At 35.2% G+C, this 22,805-nt stretch overlaps 4 protein-coding genes across 4 annotated transcripts; 3 read left to right on the forward strand and 1 right to left on the reverse strand.

Moving 5' to 3' along the window:
• Positions 1-1,804: 1,804 nt before the first annotated feature.
• J4E79_011218 (uncharacterized protein) lies at positions 1,805-3,779 on the forward strand (the record flags this gene model as incomplete). Its single annotated transcript, XM_049360049.1, has 5 exons — positions 1,805-2,012; positions 2,066-2,868; positions 2,929-3,049; positions 3,104-3,531; positions 3,588-3,779. 5 exons carry the CDS (start codon positions 1,805-1,807, stop codon positions 3,777-3,779), a joined length of 1,752 nt encoding a protein of 583 aa, XP_049205563.1.
• Positions 3,780-3,919: 140 nt separating this feature from the next.
• On the reverse strand, positions 3,920-4,959 carry J4E79_011219 (uncharacterized protein; the record flags this gene model as incomplete). Its single annotated transcript, XM_049360050.1, has 2 exons — positions 3,920-4,548; positions 4,854-4,959. The coding sequence occupies 2 exons, from the start codon at positions 4,957-4,959 to the stop codon at positions 3,920-3,922; spliced, it is 735 nt and encodes a 244-aa protein (XP_049205564.1).
• Positions 4,960-5,726: 767 nt separating this feature from the next.
• Positions 5,727-6,936, forward strand: J4E79_011220 (uncharacterized protein; the record flags this gene model as incomplete). The annotated part of the gene is made up of 2 exons (XM_049360051.1): positions 5,727-6,328; positions 6,378-6,936. 2 exons carry the CDS (start codon positions 5,727-5,729, stop codon positions 6,934-6,936), a joined length of 1,161 nt encoding a protein of 386 aa, XP_049205565.1.
• A 400-nt stretch (positions 6,937-7,336) lies between these two features.
• Positions 7,337-9,490, forward strand: J4E79_011221 (uncharacterized protein; the record flags this gene model as incomplete). The annotated part of the gene is made up of 2 exons (XM_049360052.1): positions 7,337-7,395; positions 7,426-9,490. 2 exons carry the CDS (start codon positions 7,337-7,339, stop codon positions 9,488-9,490), a joined length of 2,124 nt encoding a protein of 707 aa, XP_049205566.1.
• Positions 9,491-22,805: the final 13,315 nt, after the last annotated feature.

Raw genomic sequence — 22,805 nt, forward strand, 5'->3', positions numbered from 1 at the left:
CGGGACGGAGACGTAAATTGGAGGTGGGGGATAGATACGAAGTGAAGTTATCGCACACGTAGAATTTTCGAAGTATCAGTTAGCCAAAGCTGAAGGGGAACGCGAAGTACTTTAAGAAGTCGTTGGGACCAGCGTCGCTCGGTGTGAGTGTTGGTCGTTGTTGGCGTTCCCCACGGGTATTTTACGGCATATCAGGTGATGGGGGCACCGTTCTCAAACCTGGAAGCCTCGAAGCTGCTCATTGGCTGGCTATGCCAACAATGCAACAAAGGCAGCGGAGCCACAGCATCCAGCCCCCTGGCCCGGAGTCACTCTTCGATGTCAGGTCAACATTTGGCACGTGACTATAGATGCTACACAACAGAACCTCGCCTTGAGTCGCTGAAGGATGGGGCGAAGGCTCTTGAACGTATAATAAAGCCCCAACCTGTGCGATGGAAAGGATGATGCGTATGAGAAAGCAGGAAGGCGCTGGGATGCAGACTGCTGAGCCACTGACGTGCACTCGGGCTAGCGTACCGCCGCACTCAATCTGCAGCATCGCACGACAGTACTTTCCTTCGTGTTGCGTGTCTCAGTTCAAAGATGTCTTCGAGCTTTTGGAAGCAATTTAGCGATGAGGTGGCGTTGGAGCATGAGAACGGGAAGCTGTGCACTCTCGAGTCTGGTCGATGGCGATGGCATCGGAGGTCGGCAAGTGCATGACGTCGCTGCTGACCTCATCGTGATTGGCTGCATCCTCAGCCAGTGGGCCCGAACGCTTCAACCCACAATCTGTGTGGTCATCTTCGCGTCGTCCGCTCTACACGCTCGCTCTACCTCACGGCCGAATCTCGCTCATCCAATCCTCACGGAAATAAAGGTCGGAACCGAGTCTTCGATCGCGTCCCGTGACTGACCTGGCGACAAAGGCTCCGATCTTACCGCAGCGCCGCAGCGCCGCATCGCCGTGATCCTTCGCACCATGTGAACGCCGAGGGTAGAGCATTTAGGCAAAATGCAAACGACGCGCTAACATCCCGCTGTGGAGTCTCCACACTCATGGGCTGCCAACTCGAAGAGGCGGGGGCTGGCGGCATGGGCGTCCGCGGACCGGCAGATACGCGCTGTTAATATATGCGACGCGCGGTGGCTGCTCGGTATGCCTCTCGATATGCAAGCTGGACGATGAAGCTTGTTACTCTACCAGAAATCCGGATCTAGATGGCATTCATCTTGAGCAGGCCATCGCAAGACAGAGGCATCGGGTTGAAAAGGCGGTCGGTCTCGTGCCAGCTCCAACACGTAACGATCTCGCAAAACGGTCGATTCAGCCGTGATTGCTCAGCATCTGTGCGCCCAAACGCGTTCTCCCCGCGTCGCCTCCACCCTCCGCGACTCTTGTCAATAGTGCGCCCAGCCGTCAGTGGCTTCTAGCCTGCTTCCTCGCGGGACGTTACAAGCAATGAAGTGCCAATGCCACGACAGCCACCAATGCTTGAATCGCTGCCGCAGCCCGAAATAAGCGTTGGTGCCATGGAGCTTAACCGTCTCTTTATCCGCCATGGGAAAGCTTCGCAACATCAACCACTCAGCGTGTAGGCCCGTTACCCGAGACAATGGTATGCTGACTTGGGTGGCCGCCCGAGCGAAATGGAAATGCATATGTAGGACTGCATTCCCCATGTCTTCCCTGGTGTTGGGATTCAATTGTCAAGGGCTTCGCGAAGAGCTTACTGAGTAACCCTGCACTTTTGTGCCTTATCCCATTCTTTGACGATCTTTACTTCGATCTTTCACTCACGAACGCACTCGAATCGTCATCATGGCTCCAGTCGGTGGTGGTGCCGGCGACTTTGAGGTGGCCGCTCTGGCTCGCCGTCAAGCGCTCGCAGGTGCATCGGGACCCATGGCCCTGGTCAAAAACGCCAGAGTGTTTGGTATCGCATGCTTTGCCTGCCTGGGTGGACTGTTGTATGGTTACAACCAGGGTGTCTTCTCTGGTGTTCTGACCATGCCATCCTTCAAGGAACGTAAGTAACGTCTCACCACTACAACTGCAGGCAAGTCACTTACAGATGCTCAGACATGGGCGACTACATCGCGAATCAAGAAACACTTGAATGGAACTCGTCCAAGCAGGGCTGGCTCGTCTCCATTCTTGAACTCGGTGCATGGTTCGGAACAATGTACTCTGGATTCATCGCTGAGATCCTCTCCCGCAAATACGCCATTCTCGTCAGCGTCGCAGTCTTCATGGTCGGTGTCGTCGTTCAATGCACTGCTTCCGCCGGTCAAGGCCACAATGCTATTCTCGGTGGCCGTTTCGTTACGGGTATGGGTGTCGGTGCCTTGTCCATGATTGTCCCCATGTACAACGCCGAGATCGCACCTCCCGAAGTGCGAGGTGCGCTTGTGGGTCTTCAGCAATTGAGCATTACCCTGGGTATCATGATCAGTTTCTGGATCGACTACGGCACCAACTACATCGGTGGCACTGGGAGAGACGGACAGAAGGAGGCTGCTTGGCTTCTCCCTCTCGCTCTGCAACTGGCTCCCGCTGTGCTTCTCGGTGCTGGTATGATCTTCATGCCTTTCTCTCCCCGTTGGCTCGTCCATCACGGCCGTGAGGCAGAGGCGCGCCGTGTACTCGCCAACCTTCGTAGCCTTCCCCAGGAGCACGAACTCATCGAGCTTGAGTACGCCGAGATCCGCGCGCAAAGTCTCTTCGAGAAGAAGTCTCTGGCCGAGCGCTTCCCCCATCTTCAGGACATGAGCGCGTTGTCGGTCTTCAAGCTGCAATTCGTCGCCATTGGCAGTCTCTTCACTACTAGGGGCATGTTCAAGCGTGTCCTGATCTCCACGCTCACCATGTTCTTCCAACAATGGGTAAGTGACCACCTGCGGACCGCATATAGGATATTTACTGACTGATTCACCAACGTTTAGACGGGCATCAACGCCATTCTGTACTATGCCCCAAGCATCTTCCAAGACCTTGGGCTATCGGGCAATTCGATCAACCTTCTCGCCACAGGTGTTGTTGGTATCGTCATGTTCCTCGCAACAAGTAAGTTCTCACCGTAACTAACCACTTGACGTCCTCGCGCTAACGAATCTACAGTCCCTGCGGTCATGTACGTCGACAAACTGGGTCGTAAGCCCGTACTCGTCAGCGGCGCCATCGGCATGGCAGCCTGTCACTTCATCATCGCCGGTATCTCTGCCAGCTACGAGGACAGCTGGGCCAGCCACCAGGGTGCTGGTTGGGCTGCCTGTGTCTTCGTGTGGCTCTTTGTCATCTTCTTCGGCTACTCATGGGGTCCATGTGCTTGGATTGTCATCGCGGAGATCTGGCCCATGTCTAACCGTCCGTATGGTATCGCGCTTGGTGCTTCGTCTAACTGGATGAACAACTTCATCGTCGGTCAAGTCACCCCGGATATGCTTACGCATCTTCGCTATGGCACCTACATCTTCTTCGGTATCTTCACCGCCATGGGCGCGGCGTTTATCTTCTTCTTCTTCCCGGAGACCAAGGGCGTTTCTCTCGTAAGTTTTTCCACTCGACCATCTGCATGCGTGCTGTTTGCTAACGACCCTCCCAGGAAGAAATGGACACCCTCTTTGGCTCCGCCGGTACTGCAGAGCGCGAGAAGGAGCGCTGGGCCGAGGTTCACCGCGAAGTCGGACTTACCGACCTTCTCGCGCGCTCTGGCCTCGTGCATGACGACGGTGTCGCCGACTTCCACAAGGGCAGCATGGAGAAGGAGAAGCCAGAGGTTCTGGAGCAGGCATAATTCATGCTTCAGTAGACATGTTAAATCGAGTAAACTAGTTGGGGTTAGGGGCTATCGGGAACGGACGACTTGTATATACTCTTTCGCTTAGCAAATCGTTCTATCTTGATACATTGGATCGCAAACCTCAAGGTTATTATTCACCATGGAGTCACCCTCCTCGTAGTTTGCCTCGCGACCTTGGCCTCACCCCCACTACGCCTCGCAACAGTCGTGACCACCGGTTTCTTCGGCACCTCCTTCCTCGCCCCAACACCCCGCTTCCCGTTCTCCCGCTCTACTCTCTCCCTCTCCGCTTCCTCAACAGTCTGCTCCTGGATCCTCATAGCCACCTCTTCCCACACGCCTGGCACACCCGTCTTCATCGTGTACAACCGCCCTTCTTTGACGTAGAATTTGAAACGTGGCTCACTCATCACTTCAATCACACGCTTGAAAATACCCTTCTCCCTTTGCCTCTTAACCCACGCTTCACTCTTCGGTAACTCAATGTTTGCTAAACGCAGTTTTTTCGGCGGCAGAGCCCGGAGTTCGTGCAGGAAAGCGGTGGTGTGTTTGCGGAAGGGGAAGATTCGCAAAGTCACGAATTCGAGCTTCGTGTTTGCGGTGGCGGCGGTGTTTTGGCGGAGCGACCTGGCGAAGCGGAGGAGTTCGGGCCGGGAGCGGCGCGCGTAGTTGGCGGTGGTGGGGATTTGGAGGAAGACTTGGTGGACGAAGGGGGCGGTTAGGTAGGCGAGGGTTAGGGTGGGGATGGTGCCGAGGATGCCGACTGGGGGGTGTTAGTATTGGGGCGTGGCTTTTGGTGGTTGGGTTTTGAGAGGAGGTCGTGGGTGAGGGAGTATGTGGGATAACATAATGCCGCCACCACGTGATGAGTGCTGTTTCCGACCTGAGCAAGATGGGTCTGGCAAATCAGGGGGGTAAAAGATAGATGCCCACGTATAACGAGATCAGATCCAGAGCGAATCGAAGTGACGCGAGATGGGAATTGGTTCGGTGCATTTGGCAAGAAAAGTTGTAGATGAAGAGGTTCGGGTCGTGACAGTTCACCAAGTATTAACAAAGTCCACTTACCGGTTATGGCCTGCATCTTCCGTACTCTCTCATCAGGTTGATTCTCGTTGTTCCACAATGGAGGTACACCGAAGACGAGAGTTGTGCCGAATTGCAACAAGGCCATTGCCTTCCAAAAAGATATCCACGTCGTTCGTGCGTCGCCCGCGTCGTAGATCAGTAGTCTTGACGCATACACTGGACATCTTCGTTAACGATGATTGCTTCTTGTTCGTCGTCCGACTACGTTCGAGCCATAACATACTCTTCTCGTTCTCTTTTCCGACTGGTTCGGGTGCCGACTTGGGCTTTCGTCCCCGTTGTGATGGTAATGTGGGATCTCTGCGTATTGAGGTGAATTTTCGTTGGCAACTCCGGCAGATGTATCCATTGAGGCGAGCTTGAGCGACTGGTCGTGTACTCCTAAGTGTGGGCGCTGTGCTTCGAAAAGCGGCCGCAAAGGCGAGAAGCCGTGGCTGCATGCTGTCTGCACCTGCGCAGTCAATGGCCGTGAAGAAAATTGCACACGTGTGTGGGCTTCGTTAGGCCTCGATGCGCTGGATCCCTTCGCTGCGCGACCGCGAGGTTTGGCCGCTGGATGTCGGACTTAGCACGAGGCTTACTCAGCAATGAAGCCGTACGGACGTGTAGGGACGTGGATGGGCTGCGATGGTGCTTGTCGAAATGTCACGGTGTCACGTGGGATGATCGGCTCGCCGCGGCAACTCTAGCCGAAGCGGGTCAAGCTCATGTGCGGAGAGATGCCACGGTTCCCTCGACCAGCTACAAGCGGCCCACTCAACGACCGGCGCCGTCATGCTCCTTTCTCGGTCGTGAGCTATCTGTTGCAGTGTTTTAACTTTGTCGAGGTTCTTCATGTGACCAGTCGCGAGCATGTTGTTCGCATTCGCGCTGCTGTCGCTCGTTTCCTTCTTGTCCCTCGGATACGCCTACCAGGGTCTCAGCGACCACACACTCAAGCACCTGCCGGGACCGGGCGATGACTTCGATATAAAGAAAGGCTCTTTGCTGGCGCCGATTCTGGTTCCCAGAGTCTCTGGAACCGAAGGCAATGTCGCCGTACGCCAACATTTTCTGGACTTCTTCAAGTCGCAATTGCCGGAATGGAGGCTGGAAATGCACAACTCGACGTCGACGACGCCCGTGAGCAAGGGCAAGGAGGTCCCTTTCGTGAACATCATTGCGACACGCGATCCGCCGGGTAGCTCCGAGGGCGACGTCTCGAGATTGGCTCTCGTGGCCCACTACGACAGCAAGTACACGCCGACTGGCTTCATTGGGGCGACCGACAGCGCGGCCCCATGCGCCATGATTCTGCATATAGCGCGCAGCATCGATGCGGCGCTGACGAAGAAATGGGCGGCGGCCGACCCCGACGACTTCGACGTGGAGCACAAGGGTGTGCAGATACTCTTGCTGGACGGCGAGGAGGCGTTCAAGAGCTGGACCGACAGCGACAGTCTCTATGGCGCGCGGTATGAACCTTTCTCCTCCTTCGACATCAAGTGCTGACAACATCTATAGAGCTCTCGCTGAAGACTGGGAGTCGACGTTCCATGTCGCATCGTCGATATACCGCACTCCGCTCGATTCGATCGACCTATTCCTGCTACTTGACCTTCTGGGCTCCAAGGGTCCAAAGGTCCCCTCATACTTCAAGACGACACATTGGGCATATAAGCACATGGCGACTGCCGAGGCACGCCTGCGCAAGCTAGGCTTAATGAAGTCGTCCCCAAACCACGAGTCGAAGATGGCAAAGCGCGAGAACAAGAAGCCTCGCGACGAACGTCCGTTCCTGCCCGATGCGAACAAAGGAAATGATCAGTTCATGGGCGGCTTCGTACAGGACGACCACGTTCCGTTCATGGCTCGCGGCGTCGAGATCCTGCACATGATCCCTACGCCCTTCCCGCATGTATGGCACACGATTGAAGACGACGGAGAGCACTTGGATATGGATACGGTAGAGGACTGGACGAAGCTGGTCATGGCCTTCACTGCAGAGTGGATGGAGCTAGAGGGCTTTTTCGACTTCAAGGCAGAGAAGCGGAAGTTGGATGGCGAGAAGTCGGAACTGTAAGCATCTTCCCATCAACTTGAATGCATGTAAGTTAACGTACCGTAGTGAGATACCCTAGACCCTACGAATGAATTGTTTCGAATGTATAATCGAGCTGTGCAGCGCATTGTGACACGTTATGAACGACTCGACACCTCGCTTGGTGATGCTTACAGAGACAAAGGCAAGTCATGTTCACAAAGCAGACCTTTCGCATGTCTTTGACCCGTGACTCGTTAAAGACACTTGTGTGGCCAATACACGTGATCTCTTGAAGTTGTATTCGTAGCAATGTCTCGATCGTCACTTCCGCATTCCTCTCACACTGTATGCGCTTCTAGTAACCAATGCTCGTTTTCTGGAATACGAGCGTTTACCCGTTTGCAAATATTCCACTAAACACTTCACGACTGCCACTACGATGCCAAAAGGCAAAGCCAAGAGGCGTAACCCGCGACCGTACCACGGCTCTGCAGAGCCGTATGAGACCCACCAAGGCTCATCGCACAGACGCGGCGGTACGCACAAAGTACGCGATGAGAACAAGACCGACTCCGTCTACGACAACCTGAACTACAAAGAGCTAGTCGAAACAGCGAAAGAGCGTAGTATCTACCGCAAGGACATGAAGAAGGTTGAGATGGCTTGGGCCTTGAAGCACAACGACGAGAATAGAAAGCGTGCTGAACAGGACGCCCGTATTGCTCGGCAAAGGAAGCTGGAGGAGGCAAAGAAGGAAGAGGAGAGAAAGGCTGCGGAGAAGAAGGCACAGCTCATTGCCAAGCAAAAGAAAAGAAGAGAGAAAGAGGAGAGGAGAGAGCGTGACGAAAGCGTCAGTGACGACACTGTGAGTGATCCCGACTCGGAAGACGACGAAGACGCAGGGAACGAGTACAACCGCGAGAGATTCGGCGAGGCGCTCAGTGAGGAATCGTGGGATAGCAGTTCTTCAGAGTCTAGTGCTGCATCAGTAAACCAGATCTACGAGCCTGGTCGCAGACTCCGCCTTTTCGAATGGCCCAACCAAACTATGCCATCAGTCAAACCTGGAGGTTGGGATTACAAAAGATGGTGCCCGTTGCCCTTGCCTTGTCCTGTACCTTATGCACCTCTCAAGATTACAACGATGTATAGCAAGCAAAAGCTCATACTGCCAGGAGCGAAGTACCCACCAGGCGTCCATCCCGACTTCGTACCCATCCTCAACCCCTTGGTCCGATCCGCAGCGCGTAACGGCCATCTCCTTGGCCCGCTCCGCAAAGCCAGCATCGAGAGAGGGACGGATTGGGCTCAACGTACGCTCATCCAGGGATGCAATGGCCACATGTACTTTCATCTCGGATCGCGAAACGAAACGAAAGTGCTAGCCGACACATACAACAAGTGGTATCTTGAAAACAGGAAACTACTCCGCGTCAAAGGGAAAGGCAATGGCGATCCTAGTGATCGTGCTGCACGCCACGCGCAACGGCAGAGGAATAAAGCCAAGATGACGGCGGAGGTGTATGAGGCGTCGCAGTATCGGCCGTTGGCTATGTGCTATGTGCCTGCTTACCTGGAGTGTGGTGAGCCGGTTCAACATGGTTTGGGGAAGAAGAGCTTGGAGAATTTGTTCTTCGTTAGGTTTCCCGGGTGCGATGTACCGCATTATTACTTCTGGGCGAGGGAGGGGGGGTGGGATGATCCTACGCTGGTGAATCCTGCGTGGAGTGCGCAACAGTGGACAGACAAGGGTGCTGTGCGCATGGAAGAGAATGGGACCAGAGGAGAAGGATCGAGGGATGGTCGGCCTACTGAGACGCAGTTGGTGCGCGTCCGGAAAACCTCCGTTGACATCCATTCCTCTCCGCCTTTCTCGAATCCAACAAACATCACCGAGACCATCGCACTCGTCGAGCACCAAATCTACCGCGACGGCCTTTCCGGAACTCTCGCCCGCTACCGACAGAAGTGGACTGCAAATGGGAAACAACGTGCCTGGCAGACCTTCGCCGCAGCGCTACCAAAGCTATGGCCCAGCGGCGAGATACCAAGCGTTCCACCCGTCCACAGCGAACCGGGAGTGAAACTGTCTGTCAAGCTGGCTACGCTCGATTGCATCAACGAATATGGCGAAACGCCGTTCAGTCCGTTAAATGGGACTGAGGCGTGGACGAGAGATGATGGTAGGGTTTGGGATGTGGTTGAGGTTGAGGGTGATGATGAGGAAGAACCTGTGTCACCTATCGCCCCAACGGAAGAAGACGAGGATGAAGCTGAGGCTAAGGATGGAGAAGAAGAGACTGGTGCTTCTGGGGAAGACGACGGCAACGAAGCGGACCATGAGGCGTTGTATCGCCGTGATAGCGCGATTTCCGTTCTGGGTTTTACGATGTCATATTCAGTTGTGGCATGGCTAGAGCAAGTCGATGGTGTTTCTGCAGTGTCGCCTACACTAAGCGAACCGCTTGATAAAGAGACGGAGCTACGCGAGTGGGAGAAAAAGCACCTGCGGGGTAGCAACAACTCGGGCGGTAGTCTTGCGGTCGTCGACGGCTCCCGAGGTTGTACTCGATCTGCTGTACACTATAAATAGGTCTTAAAGCACGAGTAAGTAGACATAGAGCTGTGTATATCGCAAAGTCGCTAAAGTAATCTCTCTCTTAGGTAAAAACCTATTATAGAAGGCTACTAAGATTACTTTTATCTCTTAATAGTATATAGACAAGTGTATTTACTAAAGAAAGTTTAGTACTTTTTAGTTTAGTATTAACTTTACTTACCTAGGCGTAGAAATATTTAAGTTATTACTATTCTATTTATACTTCTAAGAATAATATCTAAGTTAACTTTAAAAAAGAAATATTAAAAAAAAATCTAATTTATTCTATAGTATAAGGTAACTAATAGTAAAGATTAATTATATTATTTACTTATTATAATAGAAAGTAAAAGAGTATAAAATATTATATTTTATACTTAAATTATATACTACTCTATTAAAAAAATTAAGAAAATAGTTATTATATATATAAGATAAAAAAGATAAAGTAAATAGAAATAGAAACTAGTACTAATAAATCTTAAAATAGCTAAGTAGATACTCTACCTTATCTAAGAAAATAAAAAAGAGTTTTACTTAAGTATTACTATAAGAGTCTTATAGGTAATAGATAGAAATAATAAAGTAATTATAGTAAGAAGCTTATAAGAAGCTATTAGAAGTAAATATATACTATAGAAAGTATTAGCCTAATATAAGCTAACGTAGCTAATATAGCTAAGAATCTAAACTATTATATATTTTCTCTCTAAAATACTTAAAGTTCTAACTAAGTATTTAAAAAGTAAACTTAAAAGTAGATAGCTTAGCTATATCTTCTTTAGAGAATCTAAGCTATATACTAATATTTATAGTATTCTTAGATAGTAATAAGAAAAAAAGTAGTAAGTATAGGTAATAAGTAGGCTAAGGTACCTATATAGAGAACTTTATTCTAGGTAAGAATATAAAGTAGTAAGTAGAGTAACTTAGAGTTATCTTATAGCTACTAGTACTTAGAAAAGTTAAAGTTAAATAGAAATATATATTATAGTCTATCTAATAAACTTTAAAAGTAATATAGTTTAGTAACTTTATAAATAACTAGCTAGTTCTTTCTAAGTATATAGTATTCTCTAGATAGAGTAGAGTAATAGTAAGCTCTTTATAGTTATTATATACATAGAATATATTATAAGATTCTAGCGTACTTAGATTCTAATTATAGTTATTCTAGATAGCTTTCTTACTTCTCTTTAAGTTATAGTAGAGCTACTAGTTATTAAATTAATTATTACTAATCTATTTTACTTTATACTATAAATAACTATAGTAGTTTATATAAAAATTAATATTCTATTAGTTAATATAACTATCTAGAACTTAGGTAATAAAGTATTTAACTTTACTATTAATAAAGTAGACTTTAGAGAAAGTAATATTACTAGCTTATAGTTAACTAGAAAGAGTATTATTCTTATATAGTTATAGTAGCTAAGATTAGAAGACTAGAAATAGTTCTTTTAGACTAGCTAGAAGATTTAATTTATAAGCTATATTATTAATTACTTAAAAAATCTAATATAGCCTTATATTCTTATAATTAAGAAACTTAACTAGTTATTTAGTCTTAATATATTTTACGTTAAGTAGAACTTAGTTTCTAACCTAGAAATAAAGTATAAAGTAATAATAAATATTAGTAAAGTTATATATCTTCTCTTAGAACTATATAATTTTATTATAAAAGTATTAGTAGATAGTCTTAATACGCTAGATAAGAGTATTACTATTATATTATTAAGTAAGAGTAGTAGGTAGCGTATTTATAATATATATAAATTCTAGTTCTAAATAGAGTTAGTAGCTCTTAGTAGTCTAGAATAGTAAAACTCTAGTTACTAAGCTAATTATAGAATTTGCTTTAAATTTAGTAAAATATAATAAGTATATCTAATTATTTTATAGGTAATTAAGATATAATTAGAAATACTATTTTAAATCTATATTAGCGTTCTTAGTCTATCTATCTATTTCTAGATAGTATAAGATTAATAACTTAGGCCTAGTATCTATCTAGTTATATAACTATCTCTAGAAGTAGAATATAAATTAATATTCTTTATTACTAATAATACTATATAGGTATTCTTTTTTACGCTATATATATTTAATAAACTTATCTACTACTATAAGTACTTCTATATTTTTTATAGTAATAAACTTCTTTTTCTTAGAGTAATAATTAATAATAACTATAACGTATTAATAGATATAACTATACTAACTAAATAAAAGTAGTAAAGTAATAAAGTTAATAAAGATATTCTTTTAGTAATGCTTAGAAATAGAGAGTAGATAGAGAAGTCTATATTTAGTGTTATAGCTAGTTTTAGACCTTTAATAAGTAGTATAACTATTAGTAAACTAGATAATTATATCTATTATACTCTACTAGTAGTACTACTAGCTAACTTACTAGTAAGTAGTAGTTCTATCTTTATATTCTCTAAGTAAGAAGTTATAAATATCTTAGATAACGTAGGTATAGAGCTTCTTACTAAATAGAATTATAAAATAGTTACTTTTTATATAAAGCTTACTATTATAGTTTTTAATATCTTTTAGCTCTAGTTACACGCTTTTAATAATAAAGTAGTATAGTATATAGTAATTACTATTATAAAAAGTATATTAAATAGCTATAAAACGTATATTAAAAAAGTAGAAGTAATTAATAATAGTCTAAGTAGGTATTTTAGCTATGTTAGAGACTTTATTATAAGAGTTAAGTTCTCTATAAAGTAATAGTTAAGTAAGTCTAACTATAAAGCTATTTATATCTAGATTACTTTCTCTAGCTTTATAAAAAATTATAATAAAAGATACTAGGTTATATATAGCTTTTTATAGATAGAGTCTAGTAAGATAGATAGTATAGTAACTACTACTATTCTATTAATATTTACTAAGAATAGTTTAATACTAATACTATATTCTATTATTAGTTATATACTCTAGAAGATCTCTTATATATTATATAAGACTATTAGATTTAGTGCTCTATTTACTAGAATAATACTTTACTCTAAAGTTAAATTTCTTTATAAACTTAGCTTATTAAGCTTATTAATAGTTAAAATAGCGTTTAGTATAGAAGTACTCTAAGCCTTTATAGTTAGTAAGAACTTCTATAGTATTATTAACTCTAGCTAGCTCTAGGCGCTATTCTTTAAAAGCTCTAATAATAGTAAAAAGCTTTTTATTATAGATTTTAGAGTTATACTTAGTTAGAGTTATTTTCTTTAAGAGATAGATAACTAGCTAAATACTTCTATCTTATTATATTTATAAAAGTACTACTACGTAGATATAGTCTAAGGCGTTTATTTCTATAATATATTTTAAGTTTATATTAAAATAGATAAGAATAATATTACTATAAAAAGCTTTCTTAAGTTAGTAAAAAGAGTATAAAGCTTTTAAGTTTATTTTTAATATCTTAGAATCTTTATAAGTTAGATAAGTAAGTATTTTTATAATATTAAAGAAACTATATATAAATTATTTATAGAAGTTTATAAACTCTAGAAATGCTTATATATTCTTTAGTGTACGTAGTAGCTACTATTTCTAGATTACTTAGATCTTTTCTAAGTCTATCTTAATTCTATTAGTAGTTATAATAAGATTTAAGAATTTAACTTTATATTTTATAAACTTAGACTTAAGTAGATCTATAGATAAGCTAGTATTAGAGAGATAAGTAACTACTTATTTTAAATAGTTATTATATTATTCTTTTATTTTACTAAAGATAATAATATTATTAAAGTACGCTATATAGAACTTATCTAAGTATTTATATAGAATATTATTAATATATACTTAGAAAGTGCCTAGACTATTATATATACTAAAGAGTATAATAGTATATTAATATAAGCTATAGAGAGTAATAAATACTAAAAGATATATATATTTATCTTTAATTTAAATCTTATTAAAAGCTATAATAATATTAACTTTAGAAGAAAACTACGCCTTTAATAGCTTAGTTAATTTATTATAGATAAGTAGTAAAGTATTTTAGTTTTTAATAGTATATATAGTAAGGCTATAGTAATTAACGTAAATATATATACTATCTTCTAGTTTCTTTATAATAAGAAAAGAAGTAGTCTACTTAAATATACTTTATTTAATATATCTCTTCTAGATTATATTATTAATATAGAGTTTAATAGCTCTAGCTTTATCTCTAGATAGAAAGCGTAGCTTCTAGAAGAATAGCTTTAGTAGATAACTAGTTTTACTATTAAGCTAAATCTTAATATAGTAATCTAGCTTATTCTAGTAAAAAGAGACTTTATTAGCTTCTTATAGATTAAATCTCTAATAAAAAGAATAGAAAACTAAAGAGAGCTTAGCTAGACTTTTCTTCTTACTTATAGTAGATTATTCTATTTAGTCTTAGAACTTCTTAAAGTTTTTAGATAGAATCTTAGCACTAGCTATCTATAGAAATTAAATTCTAGCGCTAGTAGCTTATAGTACTTCTATCTTAGTCTATTTCTAGTTACTTATATTATAGAGTTATTTTACTTTCTCTATAGTAGTTATATAGATATTATTTCTATATCTAATAGAAATAGTAGTAACTTAACTAGTAATAAAGGTAATATTAATAGAAGAGAGAGCTTTAGAGTATTAAGCCTTTTTAAGCTTATAATAAAAAGGTATAAAGCGTTTATAATACTAGCTACTTACTATATAGTAGAGTTAATAATTTTATATAAAATAGTATAAGTAGTAGTTAGAATAAAATATAAGTAATATAGTATTCTAGTCTATTTATAGATTATAGATTTAGAACTATAAAGTACTAAGTATTATCTATATACTACTAAGCTTTATAATATAGGTAAGAACTTATTCTTTATAGTAGTTAAATATAATATAGACCTAAGCTATATATATAACACTAGTAACTTATAAGCTATCTACTAATTTAAGAATAGTAAGTTCTTAAAGAGATAGTAATTTATAATAGTATATATAAGTATATAATCTATAAATAAAGATAGAAGTATAATCTAAACTATTTATAAGTTTAATATAGATAGAAAGTTATAATAAAGGTAATATTATTTCTTTAAAAACTAGCTACTATTCTACTTAGAGTAGATATATATTACTATAAATAGTAGTAGCTATAATAAAGAAGACGTAAATCTAAAACGCTACTAAGTTCTTTAAGATAAGAATACACTCTTAAATAGCTTAAAGTATAGAGTTAGATTTATTCTTCTTATTATAGTTTTAAATAGAAGAAGAAAAGATAAAGATTATAAAAGTAGCTAGAGAAATATAGTAGATAGATATAGAAGAGTCTTTATTAGTAGAAGCTTTATTATACTTAGAGAATCTCTAAAAGTAATAATTACTAGAGATTACTAGTTTTCTAAAAGCTTAGTTTTATTATAAAAGATTACTATTACTAAAGAAGTAAGTATCTAAATAGAGTTAATATAAATACTAGCTTTAGAGATTAGCTTTTTATTTTTATAATAAGCTTTATTTAGCTTAAGAAGAACCTTACTAAAGTATTCTATAAAGGTAATTTTATTATAAAAAGTATAGAGAGTATTTTCTATCTTAGGTATATAACTTTTATAGTAGTACTATTAGAGCTAGAGATAATTAATAATTAGAGATAATTAAGTATATTATAATTATTCTACTATAAAAGAAAGTTAGAATAAAATCTCTAGCTATATATTTAAGAGCTAAGTAATTACGTATTTATAATTAGATAATTATAACTACTCTCTAACTTTAATATACTTTCTAAAGTAGTAAAAGTATTAATTTACTTTACTAAAACTAATTTTATTAAATCTACTATAATTAGTATACTTTAGTAGAGTCTAGGCTTAAGAATCTAAAGCGTAGTAGTAAGTTATAGTCTAATTAAGTATTTAATTATACTTAATACTAATAGTAGTAAGCTCTTACTTATTTAAATAAGGCCTAATAGCCTAGAAATTAACTCTATTAGTTTAGAAATTACTTTATAATAGTTTAAAATCTAGCTAATAGCTATAGAAATCTAGGTATTTAACTAGTAAGAAATAATTTTAATAGTAAGATCTAAGCTTCTAGTCTCTTCTAAGTAAGGTTTATAGTATAATTAAAAGCTTAATAAGCTATACTAGCTACTTATATAAGTATACGCTTAGGCTAGAATTAAAGACTTTATAATAATAAGTTTTTTTATTTTTCTCTTTTCTACTATAATTATCTACTTTTATATTATTAAGACACTTAAGCTAATAAGCTAATAAGTTCTCTATTTAATTAACCTTTCTACTTAAGATTCTTAGCTTTTAAGCCTTAGCGCTCTTAAGCTCTATACTTAATTCTTTACTCTACTTAATATATTACTCTACTTACTCTACTATTCTCTCTATTACTATAGTAAGTTTTTACTTTTATATTTAAATTAATAGCTAACTATTATAATTTAGTTTAATAATTTAACTTTTAACTCTAACTTTAGCTATAAGCGTTAGTACTTTAGCTTTTACTATAATAGTATTCTACACTATAATTATAATACTTCTAGTAGTAGTAATTATAATATATAAGCTAGTACTTAGTGTAATAGCGCTTAGCGTAATAGCGCTCTACTTAATAATACTTTATAGTTAAGCGCTTAACCTCTTTACTATACTTAACTTAAAGAAACTATTAATTAATTTCTACTTTTCTTTTCTAAAATAATAGTAGCTAATAGCTTATTTTTTAGTAGCTTTACCTAAAGTAATTAGACTTTTAATACTTAACTATTTTAAAGCTTTATAAATTCTAATAATTAACTAGATTAGAGCTTTAAAGTAACTAGTAACTTTAGTAATAATAACTTTTATAAGAATTATAAGTAATTAGAGTTATATATTAAATATATCTACTTAAGTTATAAAAGTTCTTAGTTTAATAATTTTAATAATAAAAATGTCTAAAAGACTATTAAGCCTATTTCTAAAAGTAGTATCTTTATTAATAATAATACTTTTTAAACTTAGAGTTTAGACCTTTAGTAATCTAACTATATTAAGAACTAAAGCGCTTAAAATTAAGAGAAGTAAGCGTTTTTAAGTAAAGGTTATAGTTATAGTTACTTTTTTAAGAACTTTAAGAGTAAGACTTCTATATCTAAAACTTTACTAAATTATTTATATTTAATATATACTAGTTATTTACGTAAGTAAGTTAAAGTATTACTTAACTATAATACTTCTTAATATTCTAAGTATAAGTATTATATTTATTAGTAGCTTTTTAATAATATTCTAGAAGCTAATTATTTTATATAACTTTATTAAGTTATATATTATTTATTCTATAACTTTTATAATTACTATTTTACTAATTAAGATTTATATAATTACTATATAAGTATAGCTAATTACTATAGTTCTAAAGTAAGTTTATAATTTTTTTTTTTAGCTTTTTTAATTCTTTACTAACTTAATAATAGCGCTAAAGTACTAAAAATACTATTAAGTATTATAAGTAGCTCTACTAAGATTTTTATACTTATAAGAAGTAAAAGAAAAAAGCTAAAAGTAGTTTTAAGATACTAGCTAAATTATTAGATAGAACTTCTAAGTTTTTAGATAAAAAGAGCTTAAAAAGTACTTTATCTATAACTTTCTAAAACTTTAATTAATATAGTACTTATAGTAAGTTTATAATACTAAGTAAGAGAATAAGAAAAATTAATATAGGTAATAGCTAAATAGCTCTACTTACGCTTTCTACTTAGAGTTATCTATTTATAGCCTTTAATCTAATATTATAATACTTAGAATATTATTATTAAAGCTTATTTTAGTAGCTACTACTACTAACTTTCTAACTATAAGCTTCTTAATTTAGAAATTAGCTACTATAGAATTAGTAGTATAATTAGTATAGTTATTATTAGTCTTAGTAGTATAACTACTAGTCTTAGTAGTATAATTATTAGTCTTAGCTATATAATAATTATTTTTAGTATTATAATTTTTAGCTACGTAGTTACTAGTCTAATAGCTCTATATCTAGTGTTATAAGTAATAAGTTTTATTACTATACTTAGCGTTAGCTAGCTAAGACTAAGTATAAGAAAGCGCTACTATATACTAAGTATAATTAGATATAGCTTAAAATTTAAATATAGACTTAAGCTACTAAAACTACTTATATATAAGCTTAAGTTAAGAACTTTAAAAATAGCTAAAATAGTAAGCTAGCCTTTAATAAGAGTAACTATAAAAGTTATAATTAAAAAAATTAGCGCTATAGTAGTTAGTAAGTAGATAGCTATATAAATTAGTTTAGTAGAAAAGTTTAGTAATTTAACTACTTTATACTTATATTAATTACTAGTAATTACTTTTCTATAACTAGGCGCTAGTTAGAGTAACTAAAATTTAGCTTAAATATAATTAATCTTTATAGTAGTAGTCTAAATAAAGATCTCTCTACTCTATCTACTTCTTAAAAATAAAATATTATAAATCTTATAAGTTAAGTAGATATTTAAACTTCTTAAACTATTATTAAGTAAGTAATTTAGTTAATCTATCTATAGATATAATTATAGTCTCTAAATACTTAACTTTAAATAATTTTTTAGTATTTTTTTACTATAGCTATATATTCTAGATATTAATATACTTAAGCTAAGTATTAATATACTTATTCTTTTAAATAACTAGTTTAATAGTTTACTAATTATTATACTAAACTATCTAAAGTTTTCTAAAATTAAGCGCTAGCTTTTTAAAAAAGCGTCTAAGTACTATAGCTTCTTTAGTAGTATACTTAAAAGTAAGTAGCTTTACTTTTATAGTAGAGGTAGTAACTATACTTTACTTTATAGCTTTCTAGAAGATTATATCTTTATATAATATAGTAATATATCTATAAGATAATATTAAAGTTAGAGAGTAGTTATAATTGCTTAATTATAAATACGTAATTACTTAGCTCTTAGGTATATAGCTAGAGATTTTATTCTAACTTTCTTTTATAGTAGATTAATTATAATATACTTAATTATCTCTAATTATTAATTATCTCTAGCTCTAATAGTTATAAGCCTAGCTACTTAATTATAGAACTAATTTCTACTATATATTAAAGCTTACTAAAAGATAAAATTAGTTAATCTTATTTCTACTTTACTTTTTCTAAATATTCTATAATTAGAACTTCTTCTACGTAATTACTTACTTACTATCTATCTCTCTATATTTCTATATTAATTCTATACTCTAACTCTATATATATAAGTAATTATAATATAGCTATTATAGCTATAGATATACTTCTTAAGAAGTAATCTAACTAGAACACTTAGTTTACGCTTCTTAAGTAATACTATAATAAAAAGAGTATCTAGAAAAAGATTAATTCTAATCTTCTAAATATTAAATATATAGATACTTAGAAATCTAAGTTCTCTAATCTTCTAGTTCTAGAGCTTATAGCTCTAGCTTCTCTCTCTATAGAGCTAACTAAGAATTAAAAGAATAAGTATAATAAAGCTATCTATAAGTATAATACTCTCTTATAAGATTATAATTATAAGACTAAAAATAGTACTACGCTTATAGCTTACTAAAACTATAAGTCTAAGTAGTAGTTAAGAAAGAGTAAGAAGATTAATAATATTAAGATCTAGATTATATATACTATTACGCTAAATTATCTATTACTTATAACTATAAGTAATAATAGAAAAATAGTCTAGTCTCTTATAAAGACTTTTAAGACTATACTTACTTCTACTAATTAGACTACGTAATATATAGTTTATATAAAGTATTATACTTATCTTAAGAAGATCTAGAGAGAAACTACTAAAAAGTAGTTTAATAACTAGTTAATACTCTACTAAAAAGTAAAGATCTTTAAGCTCTTAGAGGTTAAAGAACTTCTTATAATTACTAACTTTCTTACTATAATTAAGAAGTTTAATCTAGAGTAGGCCTACTAGTAGTAATATAATTAATTATTTACTATAGCTCTTAGAAAGAATATATTAAGTCTTAGTAATCTTAGTAAGATATTTAGCGTTATTCTCTAGAAGATATTAATTACTACTAGAAAAAGAAAAGCTAATATAATCTTTAACGCTATTATAGATTAACTTTCTACTTTTACTAAGTTAGATAAAAAGTAGTTAAGCTTACTACCTAAGTCTTATCTTTATAAATCTAATATAAAGTATAAATAGAAGCTTATTTTATATTACTAATTATAGACTATAATTACTAGATCTAGACTACTAAGCGTTCTACTAATAGAACTCTTAGCTTAAGATAAGTAAAAAATCTAGAAATACTATTATAAAGAGAAGTAGAGTATTTTATATAAAGAGGTTAAGTAATCTAGCTAAAAGATAAGCGCTCTAGCTTTTAAGTATCTAGATAATATAGTCTTAATAATTATTTACTCTAAAAAGCTAATTACTAAGTTTAGACTTTTTATCTTTAGTATAGGCTTTAAGTCTTACGCGCTCTTAGCTAGTATAATTCTTAATAGTAGAGCTATAGTTTACTTAGTTAATAATAAGGCCTTAATTAAGTCTAATTTCTTTATTAAGACTAATAGAGAAATAGTAGAAGTAGGTAGCTAGATTCTTCTAGTAATTAGTATTAGTAATTATATACTTTGTTTTATTCTTAGTACCTCTAAAGAATCTAGAAAAGCTAATTTTACGCTTACTAGTATTAAGATTATCTCTAGTTTCTATACTAATATTATCTTAGAGAAGCTTTTTAGAAATAGTAGTATATAGTATATAGGCTATAATTATATAATTAGAATAGAAACGCTAAAGGTGTTTATTATTCTTATAACTCTTAAGTGTAGATTTAACCTCTTATTTATTAAATATAACTTTTCTATTTATTCTTCTAATTCTATTATTATAAATACTATTATCTACTTATAAGTTCTATAATTATATACTAGTAACACTAATCTTTAGTATTAAAGATCTAGCTATCTAGGTAAGTAAGCTCTTAAAGCTCTTATTAAAGCTACCTAGAATATAGAGATTATAGGTATATAGTATAGTAAATATAATAATTATACTACTACTTATATATCTTAAAGAATCTTTTATTATTCTTATAAGCTATTACTATGTCTCTTCTTTAGAGTATTATAGAATCTATTTAACTTCTCTATAAGCTATACGCTTAATAAATAAGCTTTAATTATTAAAAAAAATTATTTAGATAAGCTATATAATTATAACCTAAAGAATAAGATACTAGACTTTATAATAGAAGTTATTATAAGCTTTATAGCTATAGTTAAGCGCTACTATTAGTAGAAAATTATTAAAATTTATTAAAATAATAATACTATAACACTACCTTAGAGAGAGTACTTAAGATATAAGAAATAGGCTAAAGAGAAGAGAATTATAATTATAACGCCTCTACTATATATTTATAAGTCTAATAGCTTAGTAGAGAGAGCTAGCTAAGAGCTTATTACTAAGTTAATTAAGATACGCTTAAGCGCTAATCTTCTAGCTAAGCTCTAGCTAGTAATTATAAATGTAGTAGCTTAACTCTATAGAATAAGTCTATTATAGCTTTATAGCTATTAATCTCTAGATTAGATATTATATAAATAGTTTAGAAAGTATTTCTAATATTATTAGCTACCTAAGATTAGGTACTAAGCTACTAATCTTTACCTAGATTAGAGTAAAATCTATACTTATAGCTATTAGGCGTATCTACTTAATAGTAATTACGTAGCTAGAAAGCACTATTAAGACTTTAAAGTTAAGTCTTATTACTATATAAAATATCTTATTAGCTATTAAGCTTTTAATATATATTATATATAAGTACTTATAATTAATTAAGTAATTATAACTTATAATATTATTTTTAATAAGTAGAAGTTCTATTAAGATAAACGTAAAGAGAAGCTAACTAGAGATTAAGTACTTAAGTAGATTAAAATACTTAATAAAAATAAGCTTATTAATTCTATAAAGAAGTTTAATATTCTTTCTATTAATTAAATAGTAAGTATAGTAAAGCTATTAACTACTAAGTAAGATCTTAAAAGTAATATAGGCTATAATTAAACTAATAAGGTTAGCTTACCTATTAAATATAATTAAAGCTCTATTAATTTAATAGAGATAGAACATAAAGCTAGTATTCTATTAGAAATTTCTAATAATTAGTAGCTTTCTACTAAGCTTACTACTCTAGAATCTACGTCTAAGCGTAAGTTTTTAAAGATAGGTAATTAAAGTAATTATAAAGTTCTTAATAGTTAAAAAGTAGTATATACGCCTAAGAGAGCTAACTTATTAAAGTCTAAAGGTAAAAAGCCTTCTATATATAAATTAGAAGATCTAACTCTATCTATTAAGCTTATTATAATAAACTCTAGTTTTATAAAAATAAATAAAAGACTAGCTTAACTAGAGTAAGTTTTAAAAAGACTAAGAGATAAGCTATCTAAATTAGTAGCTTTTTCTTAATAATTAATATAGCTATAAAATTAGCTAGTAGCTAAATTCTCTAAAATACACTATAGTAGAAAAGTTATAAGTAAAGAGTCTAAGCGCTCTTTTTCTAAAAATATCTATTAACTATTAAAACGCTCTAAGAGTAAAAGTAAGTAGTCTACTTAGCCTAGTAATTAACTAAAAAGTAATAGCGTAAGTAGCGTAAATATAGTAATTATAAACTTAGTTAATAAGTAAGTCTAGATTAACTTTTATAAGATTTACCTCTTTAGTTTTTAAAAAAACTAGAATAATTAAGCTAGCTATAAGACTATAAACTCTATTATTATAGCTACTACGCTTAGTAAGTATAAGCTAAAAGCTACTTACTAATACTATAATAATCTCTAAGAGCTACCTAGATTATAGAAATAACTAATTTAGTATTTAATATATACGCTCTTTAAAGATATCTTTAAGAGAAAAATTAATTAGCTAAGTAAAAAAAGAATCTAAATAGAAATTTATAAGTTATAAGTCTAAGATTAGCTACTTCTATTAAAATAGATATAAACTTATAAGTATAATTAGAATAGCTATCTTCTTAAATATAAAGCTTAAATTATAGTTTATAGTAATCTCTAGAAGAAGAACTTAATTAATACTACTTATATAGTAATACTTACTATAAAGTTTTTTTACGCTATAATAGTAATTACTACCTAGAGTAATCTAGAGATTAAATAGTTTAATATTATAGAAGCGTTTCTTAATATAAAGATTATAGTAAAGAACTTAGTAATCTATAAGATACTAGATAGCTTT

This window comes from Alternaria viburni (assembly GCF_023758015.1).
Source record: "Alternaria viburni strain BMP 2772 chromosome Unknown scaffold_38, whole genome shotgun sequence".
NCBI lineage: Eukaryota > Fungi > Ascomycota > Dothideomycetes > Pleosporales > Pleosporaceae > Alternaria > Alternaria viburni.